Source organism: Planococcus citri, chromosome 5 (genome assembly GCF_950023065.1).
Source record: "Planococcus citri chromosome 5, ihPlaCitr1.1, whole genome shotgun sequence".
Lineage (NCBI taxonomy): Eukaryota > Metazoa > Arthropoda > Insecta > Hemiptera > Pseudococcidae > Planococcus > Planococcus citri.
In genome coordinates this window covers 32,860,030-32,870,737 of record NC_088681.1, presented here as the reverse complement: position 1 = coordinate 32,870,737, position 10,708 = coordinate 32,860,030, and the positions used below count along the sequence as shown (strand labels likewise).

The following is a 10,708-nucleotide window of genomic DNA, read 5'->3' as shown; positions in this document are numbered from 1 at the left end:
TTTTTTTTAATAATCTATATCAGGGTCTCGATGGCACTTCGAGAAGCTAAATGAGTCATCGAAGATTCCACGAGTGATTTTTTGGCGAATTCTTTTTCTCTCCATCTTAATGGTCCATGAAAACTTGAAAACACTGCAAACTCTTCGGAAATGAAACAAAGAGGAAACTTTCTGAACTTATGTAGACATTCCCGAACAAAAAAATATTTTCACCAAAGTTAAAATACTTTATTTAATCGTTTTAAAAAAAAAACTGAAACAAAAAATATATACATTATTACGAATAGTTTTTCCAATTCCAACTTATTGACGAATCGGAAATCATTATATAAATATTCACATGAAACAAAATCTAGGTATTGTTTAATTGAAAATTTGGTTATATAGAAATTAATGCATTACCGTTTCCATCGAGTATTGCGATAATATCAACAAAACAAAACAAACAAAAAAAGGTATGAAATTACACTTATACTCGTACGTATAAAAAATTCATAATTGCTAGATAAAAAAAATTATACGCGATAGTAAATATCTACAATTTTATACAAAGTAATACTTACTAATTATTTAAATGGTAATACGTATCGTATTGTACATGAGAAGCTAAAATATAGGTATATTACATGAGAAAACCAGTCTTTACAACATATCCTTTGGCGATTCTATGGCACAACTTACGCCGACCGATCATCTGCTTCTTCTGTACCTTATGATTGCATCTTGTAATAGGAACGATTTGGTCGCTTGGCAAATTAGTATCAGCATAATTGGTAACAATTTGGAAACACCGCTGGTACTGCTGTTGCCATGCTGCATGGCAGCAGGATGTTCGCCTGGATGTGTGATAAAACGTGATACGATGAGTATACGTGTTAGGGTTTTTATGCGGGGTGTTGTGCTCCGATTTATGCGTCTTCTATTTGTCAATGAAGCAACCCATAGTGCATCAGACGTGGATAAGTTGATCGAAGAGTAAGTTTGTTTAATATGAAGGGTGATTTTCTTGATTATAAAATTGGGTGAGGAGGGGAAGCTTATGCTGAGCAATCACTGTGAATAATTTTGTGATTGATTCATAACTGGCTAATATCTTCCCTGAGGAAAATGATTGTATCTGATCAGATTTAATCAGATCTGGTCGGATTTGGTCAGATTTACCTAATCAGAGCTCTCATATTGGGTCTGATTAGGTCTGTACAGATCTAATTGGGCCCAGATAATGTCTGAATCCGACCTGGCAATCATTTTCTCCTGGATTTAGAAATAAGAAACCAGATGTTCTCACTATCTAAAATTCTTTTCCCCAAAAACTCCACCTCGTAATACCCATTTTGAAAGATCCTTCGAATAAAATTATTGTACATACTTAATCTGAAAAGTAACAAACATATTTGGCAGCCAATCTGCCAATTAGGTAGTAGATAGATAGAGGTACACAAATGGGAAAATTTTCCGGTTGGTCACATCTGGTGAGTTTTTTGACCAGTAACTTAATTCGGTAGGATTTATTTTCCCCCAAGTAAAATAATTATGCTCGAAAAACACACTTGAAATTTTCGCTTCGAAATTGCTTCAATTATGAATATACTCTTATTGTGTTTCCAAGAAAATTAACCGAAACTCAATTTTCAGCGGTTCAAACTAATTTCCACGAATTCTGGAGAAATTTAAAATCCCAAAAGGATCGAAAATCACTCTGAATGTTTCAATTTTTACCCAAAATGGTGAAATTTTTACTCGAGGGTTTGATTTTAAGCAAGAGACGGTCATTCATTTAAATTACCAAATTTTCTTTATAAAAATAAAATTAAAATTTTTGATTTTAAAAATTTTTTCTCAAATATAAAATATGTTGGTCAAAAAACACACTCAAGTTGTCCACCTGGAAATCGGTCAAAATTTGAATTTTGTTAAACAATTCGAGAATTAGCCACAGCTCGATTTTCAGCTACCTGAGTTTAATTTCGCGCAATTTGGCTTTTTTGAGGAAATTCGAAATTTCTGAAAGAATTGAATATCACGCAGAATGTAACAGAATGGTCAGAAATGCCAAAATTCGGAAGGGCAGGGGGGTTATATCAATTTTAGCACAAATTTTTATCATTTTTACAGAATAGATGCAATTTTTTTCAACTTAAGTAATTTTTAAAAGGCGTGAATCGCCAAATAATTGTTAATTTTGAAGTCCCCAAAATTCGCCAAAAATCAAAAAATCAATTTGAACAGTTTACATTTTGGATATAGAGGTTTCAAACCATGCTCTCTCCATAAATCGTAATTTCGTTCGAATCTGTAGTGGACGTGTCAAGTCGTTCCTTTGTAAGAAATCAGAGGTCTTAAGGACAGTTAATCTAAAGTTTGTGCTTCAAAGCTACTTACAGAAACAAATTTTGAAAATTACTTTGTCCCTAAATCGTTTACAGGGTCACAAAGAGATTTGAGCTATTCAAGTGCATATTTTCATGGCAATTTTTTAAAATACTGAACCAACTAGATAGGTAGAAAACAATGATGAGCATTAAGCTTCATATCAGCTTCATAAATGAAAAATGTTTCTTTAATCTCAAAACCAATCGCTGGAGAATAAAATTGAGCTAAAAAACTGAATTCAATTTTTTTTTTGATGCATGAAATTCAAAACCAGAAATTTTTTAAACCGACTTGAGGTTTTAAGATTGGAGAATAGGGGCGAATTAAAGTTTAACCAAATTTCAGCTTTCTACTTCAATATGATAAAATTCTGATTTTATAATGGAAAATTACCCAAATTTTAATTTCTTAAAATTCGTCAAAAATTGAAGAACGAAATTTTTTGAAGTTCGGCTCTTTTAGTGACTTTTTTTGATTTCCTTCTGATGAGTTTTAACGAAAGTAAAAACATTACTCAAAATCAATCATTCAAATTTGAGAAGTAAGTATCAAAATTAAACTGAAGTTTGAGTTTGGCATGCAGAGGATGCTCATCTTTTTATGACCAGCACAAAAGTTAATGCCACTATTTGAAATTTTGAAAAAATCCAAGCGAAGACCAATTTTTCCCATTTTTTCAACAAATGGATTTTCAAAATAGAATCTCAATACTCCTGAGAGACTCAAACGCTCAAATTTCGATAAAAGTTTGAAAAATGTTAAAAGTACATAGAGTAGCATTGGAGATAAAAAACTGAAACTGAAACTGAAACTGAAAAAAAACTGAAGCTGAAATGAAGAAATTGAAACTAGAACTAAAACTGAAACTGAAACATTTTAGTTTTGCCATCACCAACTTAAAGACACTGAGTTCGAATATCAAATAATTTTTTTCAGCCCCCTCCCTCCTTGACAACCCCTTCCCTAACCTTGTCCTTGAACATAATTAAAATACTAGAAAAATTGAAAATGAAATGGTTGAGGTCGAATATTAATTTATTTTTCAGATACCACCCTTCTTTTCAGTTGAAAAAAAGTTCAAAAAAAAATTATACGAGTAAAAATGTGGTGTGACATGTCAATGTTTAAGTTCTAATACAACGGCTAAATATTTATCTTAGACTTGACTTTTTGATGTTCTCTATCCCTCTAATTTCGAAAAAAAATGAGTGCACATGCCAAGGGCACTCTATGGTAAAAGTTCAAAAAAGGATAAATCTGAAAAAATGAGATATTGTTAGAAAAAAAATGCAAACAATTCACTTTTGCATAATTTTGAGAAAATTCACATTCAGGAATCTTCAAAGAGAGAGCAGCACAGGTAATACTTGTACATACTTATGGAGTATAAGCACAAATAACTTTAAAATTTCCAAAAATAGAAAAATTTGTCAACGATGTTTTTTTCGAGTTCATTTTGTTACAACTACTCATTTGATAGAACCCCATTTGAAAAAAGTTCATTTCAATTCATTTTCAACTCTGGAGTAAAATCGAAAATTTAGTGAAAGCTAAAAAAATGCTTAAGTGGCTGTTTAACAATAATTTGTATAGCAAATTATTTTTAATGGATCCTATGTACTATGTATCCACTCAAAAATGAAAAGATCTTTGAAGGAGAAGACATAAGAAATATTTTCAGAAGAAAAGAGCCTCGAAAAAAACACACATCTACCGATTGGCTTCTTTCAATTCGATGGAGTCCTGAATACGAATCAGCCAGAGGTAAACTGATTTTCTACCACAAAACAATTCGAATTTCACTACAGAAAATGAATCCCTTTGATTAAAAATTTCAAAACCCATCATGGCCATCATATCGTATCGTTAGTGCAACAATTCACAACGACGAAATTCAACGACAAAACACCGCAACATTTTCTTCGCATTACACTCGTAGGTACATTAGGTTGCTGCATATTGAAATAGAAGGCGCGAAAATGGCACTGGAACACCCTGCATGTCATTTTAGAGCTTGAGAAATGGTTAGGAATTACCGTTTAGAACGTGAACTAAGACACTAGCCGATTCTGAGGTTGATGGAGAACACGTGTAATTTCCCGAATCCGGGGGTTGCGCCCTTGAAATTAATAATCTGCTGGTTTTGGTTTGTTTCTCGGTTAATACGTTGATGCCTCCTCGAGACGAATAATTAATCACGTTGTCATTTTTGTACCAATAGATAAAAGACGGCGGCTCTGGACTTTGTACTACAACGCATGTTAAATTTATATCGCTGCCGCTTTTCACAAATATTTCCGAGTTGCCTACTATTTGCGCTTTCGATACTGTAAAAAGTCAAAAAACAAGGGCAAAATTAACCTTTTCCTTACCTACAGTATATATCGCTTACAGGGAAATTCTATACGCTAGAACACTACACAAGAATAACCAGTAGTTAATCTACAGCAATGGCTGATTAGGAGTGTTGTAAGTGGAAAAAATCGACAATCGAAGCGAGAAGTAATTTCCAGTAATTGGTTCGTTCATAGTGGGAGTACAGGGGGGATTTTTACTAGAAATGGGTAAAAATAATGATGTAATTAAAAACTTATGACAAATTACAGCTTGTATGAAACAATTGAAGCAATACAATCGGTACAGGGTACCGCGTCTTTTGGCCTCGTGGCCAACATCGATACACAGTGTGCATAGGGGGATAATTAACTTTCAACTTCAAGCTGTCAGATTTCACACGCAATTTCCCTCTTTACTTTATTAACTCAGCGGTGCGAGGCAAAAGTTACCGTACTCGTTTTCTTTTTGCAATTTCCTATATTTTTTGCCAGTTCGGCTGCACTACCAACAGTATACATGTTGGTTGGCGTGTGCTCTCGTACATATACCTTCCTAGTTCCTCCAGTAGTACGTACGTACAGTTTGCTGCTATTGTTTTACCAGATGTTTTGAACGACGTATAATTTTTCTTCCGGTCTTTACGCGCGCACCCTCAATTTAGCGTCTTAACTTATATTACTTTATCAGAGAGGCGCATACTGCGTAAAAAAAATCCCACAGCTTTGTAGCGATTTCTTCTATCTTTTTCTCTCATACATCCCCTTATATTACTCGGAGTCACTTACATTGGCGTAGTATAACCCTCAAGAGAACGGTTGAGCCGGAAGAAATACGGAGAGGGTATTGGGTAAATTAAAAAAATTTACATAATTGTTCAACCACATACGTCTATAAGCTTTTGGCCGATACTTACTCACAACGTTTAGTTTGAATCCTAAACTAATTTTGGGTTCGGTGCTGACTTGGCATTCGTACGTTCCACTGTCGTGTATTTGAGTCGATGTGATACGTAACGTCCATTCGTCTGTTCCATCTGAATGTAAGGTTTGAAATCGCTGATCGTTCGTGTACGTTAGGATGCCTACTGTTAGTATGTGCAAATCTGTTTTCCGGATCCATGATACCTGTAACAGGAAAAAGGGCATAAAACTTTATTACTGATGTGAGATGATGAGAAGTGTAAATTATGAACAACATTTTTGAATATTGAAAAAATATCATTCATAGGGAGCATACATCACAGGTGTTTCAAGAACCTCGAATGATTTTTGAGCAGGAATATTTTTGCTTGCATAAGACTCAATAAATGTTCCCATTACCTAGTGGAGATAGAAGATAATCATTTTTGAGGTGTTTTGTCACATTTTGTCTTTTCTTTATTCTTTAGTAGGTACATACTTTAATTTTCAAATAAAGACATCATATTAAGTATGCTTTATCCTCTATTAAATCAAAAATCTCAACTTGCAATTCTTCTCTATGCCACCATACTTTGTTCATCACTAACCTATGCTTGACCTATTTGCCCATACAACAATGACCATGCTAATTTTGATGTGAATGTCACCCCATCCACATCTGTCACTTTTGGATGCCACATGTCGATGTGAATTTTGACCCTATGTTGAACCAATTGTCAATGCAATTGTTGACCAATGCTGATCGGCATTTATGTCAACAATTTGGCTCTACACAGGGTCAAAATTTACATCTACATGTAGGTTCCAAATGTGAAGGATGTGAATGGATCAACATTGGCATTGAAATTTACATTGACCTCCCTCTACATAAACTTATGAAATTTTAGTTTCAAAATTGAAATTTTTTTTCCAAAATTGATTTCTCTTAGGTAACCATTGCTCGTGCTGAAAGCAGCATCGACACGGTGGCCACCTCTGAGAAGTACAGACAGAAAGTCTGTACAATCTAGAAGTTGAGCATTAAAATCTTTATATTGAGAAAGGTGCAATACTTTATCTAAGAGTATTAAACTAATACATTCTCATATCAACAACATGTTGATGTTAATGTTGATGTGAAATTTGACATCAACAATTACATACATCCACAATATCAACGTAATTTTCCAAATTTGAGAAATCTTTGAAAATTTGGTTGGTGTTGGTGTTGATGTATTTGTCGACAATCAACGTTCACATCGACATGACATTGACAATGACAACTCCAAACTAGGGAAAAATGAATATTTTTATCAATGCCATAAAAAATTTGTTTTCCTCTTCAAACGAGATAATATTTTTAAATGTTTACCAAACTTTCAAACACTAAAATTTCAATTCTGAAAAATTGGTCTACATAGTTGTAGATGCAAATTTCAAGCATCGAAATTAACATCTGCATGTCGAGATGGTATGTCGAGGTATCAGAAATAATGAAAAAATTTCGGAAATTTTCATTAACCCAACTTCTTTACGGACAGAAGATTCCTACTAAATAACTATATAATTGGTCACTTTTCCATCATTATGTTGAAAAAAAACGTAGTCAAAGCAAATGTCGACGTCGACAATTATTGTTGTATGGGTGGGTCGGAGCTTCCTTAACAAATATCTCAAAACTGCAAATTCTTCAAAATAAAATGCCAAGTATCATCCTTAATGCTCTGTGGTACTGCAGAAATACACAAATCCATTGTGAAGAACACAGTATGATAACTGATAAGTACATATTCAAGAGTATATCAACAAAACGACAAGAACATATTTGGACAAGTTGAATAATCACCACCTCTGTTCTATGTACATTAAGTACCTATCAATAAGGCCACTTTTTGGCACCAGACAGTTATTGACTCAACTACTCTTAAAATGCTGTAATAAATGTCCAAAATTCGAATCTGTGGTTAGTTGACCCGAAATGACTATTTTTTGAGCTTTAGGGGTTCCCAAAGTTGTGAATAAAAAAATAATTTTAGGAACCTCTGAGTATTATTTTCAAAACCTTTTTTAGCGTAAAATATCTGTTTGAACCTGATTAACGTTATGCGAGGTGATTTTTCTAATTTGACTGAGTTTTGCTTTTTGGAAAATTTTGGAACCACCATTTTGAATCTACCCAGCTAAAAAGCTTTTTAATGTTTAAAGACCTCCATCCTACCAAGTTTTGGGCTCAATAAAATTTTCTGCTGGTACTAGAAAATCCAATTTTTCAATTTTTCATAATTTCAATATTTTGGGAACCCTGGGAAAATTAAAAACCTGCGATTTGCGCCAAACGAAACGTTTTCAAGTATACGAGTATATTCAATATTATCTATAGTAAAAAGTTTAATTAAGCTCCCGATATATTCGTAATTTTGAACCCTTTTTTTTAGAGCCCCCCACTTTAGGCACCCCTAAAAAAAAGGCGTTTACGCATATTTTTTCAAATAAATTGAAGAATTTTCATTTGAAACACACTATTAAGTAACTACTCGATAATTTTTCAATTGATTTTTCCCGTAACTTTCAAAATTGGGCTATTTTGGGTCAGATTCTGAAAGTTTACTTCGTTGAAATCGCGAAAACGTAATTTCAACGTTTTTTTCAAAGAGTAAAATCTCAGAATATAACTCAAAATAGCTCAATTTTGAAAGTTACAGGAAAAATCAAATGAAAAATAACTATCGAGCACTTGCTAGTGTGTTTCAAATTTTAAGAGTAATTGAGTCGATAACTGTCTGGGCCCAAAAAATGGCTTTATCGCAACTCCTACGAGCTTTGTAGTGGGGGGTACCTAACTAATGATGAAAACATTTTGCTTTTAAACAGTAGCGTAGAACTTTCTTTAATTTTGAAAAAAAAGAAGTATATTTTACCGCTTAATCAGATGTTGGAATATGAAGATGAACATAGAAAGAAACAGTAAAAATAGTAAACAAAAATACAGATTCATCTGCGATTTCAGTGCGTCATTTCGTTTACGCATGTGGATTATTCGTACTGGTCAAGAATTTTTTCTTCCAAAAAAATCTTCTAATATATGACATGTTTGGAACGAGGGCAACGTTCTTGACTAGAACAAAGCGATGACGCGGCGCTACGCTTTGTAGCAAGCATAATTTTACATCATAGGTTAGGTAGGTATGAAGATAGATATAAAGGTAGGTAGATGGGTAATTTCCTGCAACGTATATAATTGACATTATCAGGTCACCTTTTCTATGCATATACGAGGGTAATATACGAGTACGTACATGCTACATACCATAAATGTATCATAATACCCAAGAAAACTACTCTGCACTATTGTCTTATCTCATGCATACTATAAACGACCAACTAAGTATACATAAATATCTGCCAACAATCTACGCTCAGTACACCAATTACCTTCAAGAGATGCGGTACAAAAGGTACCTACTTAGTTACTCATACAGCATACCTATACCTATGTTTTATTATTATAGCGAATTCGCCGACCCTTAAAGGGAAGCTTGACTTTTACCACCGAAGCTAAGGCAGAAAATATCGAAAAATGATGGCTAAACAGGGCGATAGCATTTGGCGATTGCGTATATCTAGATCTCCTTCTACACGTCGTATAAATATTCATATATCTGGCTGAATCTTAATCAAATTATGTCCACCGAAGCCATCTTATACACGACAAAACACCCTTCGGGTATCGTATCGCCGATGGTGGCTCGGTGGCGTCAAAATTATTAAAACGACACGCGCGTGTTACGTGGCTACTATTTGGCCCGTGCGTCTCGTAGTAAGTTAGTATACTCGTATTTGAGCCCTGATATATCTCACTTGTCTACTTTATAGTCGATTTTAACACCGATGAATACTAAAATAGCTGCGGTGTAGATCTAGCCTATATGTAGTGTGTACTCGTGTAGCCAAAACTGCACATTACGAGAAACACAAATATAAATTTTCTACTCGAGATACGAGAGGAATTTTACGTTTACGAAAATCTGATGTGAATTCTCATCAAGACTCGTGAGTTAAGATGTAAGACGTGAGTAATTACGTCGTGGAAGGAGTGCGTGGTTTTAAAAGATCTCATGTGCCCAGATTTGCAAGTTTTATGTATAGAATACTCTGTAGGAGAAGTTGATACTGAGCAATTAAGAGAAGAAGAATTGAAATTTTTCACTGAATTTGTTTCTATTTCTTACAACTTTGGCTTTTATAGTTACGATTTAACAATTGCTTTAAAATTGTACTAAGATGTTGTTAGTACATATGGGAAGGTATTACAACTCACAAAAAATTTTTGAACTGAACAAAGCTAAATCAAATGATTTACAGATACATACCTATACATCACCAACCAAAATTTAAGGGGTTAGAGTGTGTTTTTTAATTTCTGGTGAAATCTTGAAAATCAAATTTCGGACAGAAATGTGGGGGGGGGGTAAAAATTTCATAAAATTGACCTAAAAAACTAGAATTCAGTATGTACGCCATTTTCGACCCGTCAAATCGATTAGAAATGGTTTCGAACAGTTTTGAGCAGTTCTGGAGTCTTCAGCACATTTTTTAAAGTTATAATTTCTATAAAATTTTACCCAATGAAGTTGGAAAGGAAAGTTCAAGTTTACACTCTAATTTCAGTATGCTGAGTATACTAAGGTGGTTTCAAGTCATTTTGTGGTCTCCAATCATATTTTAGAAATTTTAGATTTTCAGAATTAACTTTAGAATGCATAAACGCAATTGCAGGATTCTTACTCAATCACCCCCCCCCCCCCCCGAAAAAAGGTCCATTTTAATAATTTAAAAGGCACGAAAAAGTAAAAAAAAAAAACAAACACAAACAAAATGTAGGAAAATGCAACACTGATAATTTAAGAAAAAATCAGGACATTTTGAGAATTTTTAGCAAAGAAGCAAAACTTTTGGGTAAGGTTAATTTTCAAAAAAATGAAAACTTGAAAACGTTGGTGATGAATTTTTAAAGTGAATATGAGAAATGAAGATTCAAATTTTTAGATCACCATTTATTTTATTTTCCAAACATTTCATTTTTATTCGATGAATTGAGA

General features: G+C 33.6%; 1 protein-coding gene across 3 annotated transcripts in view; it reads right to left on the bottom strand.

Moving 5' to 3' along the window:
- Positions 1-213: 213 nt before the first annotated feature.
- LOC135846591 (T-lymphocyte activation antigen CD86-like) overlaps positions 214-10,708 on the bottom strand; it is a 366,864-nt gene continuing 356,369 nt past the window's right edge. For 2 of the 3 annotated variants that reach the window (XM_065365779.1, XM_065365778.1), the window contains 3 exons: positions 5,624-5,834; positions 4,410-4,700; positions 217-836 (listed from right to left, as the gene is read on the bottom strand). In XM_065365779.1, coding sequence (XP_065221851.1) covers positions 691-836; positions 4,410-4,700; positions 5,624-5,834 — 648 coding nt within the window. In that variant the 3' untranslated portion in view covers positions 217-690. Of the gene's footprint in view, positions 837-4,409; positions 4,701-5,623; positions 5,835-10,708 lie in introns of all 3 variants that reach the window. The other variant, XM_065365780.1, reaches the window with a different exon arrangement.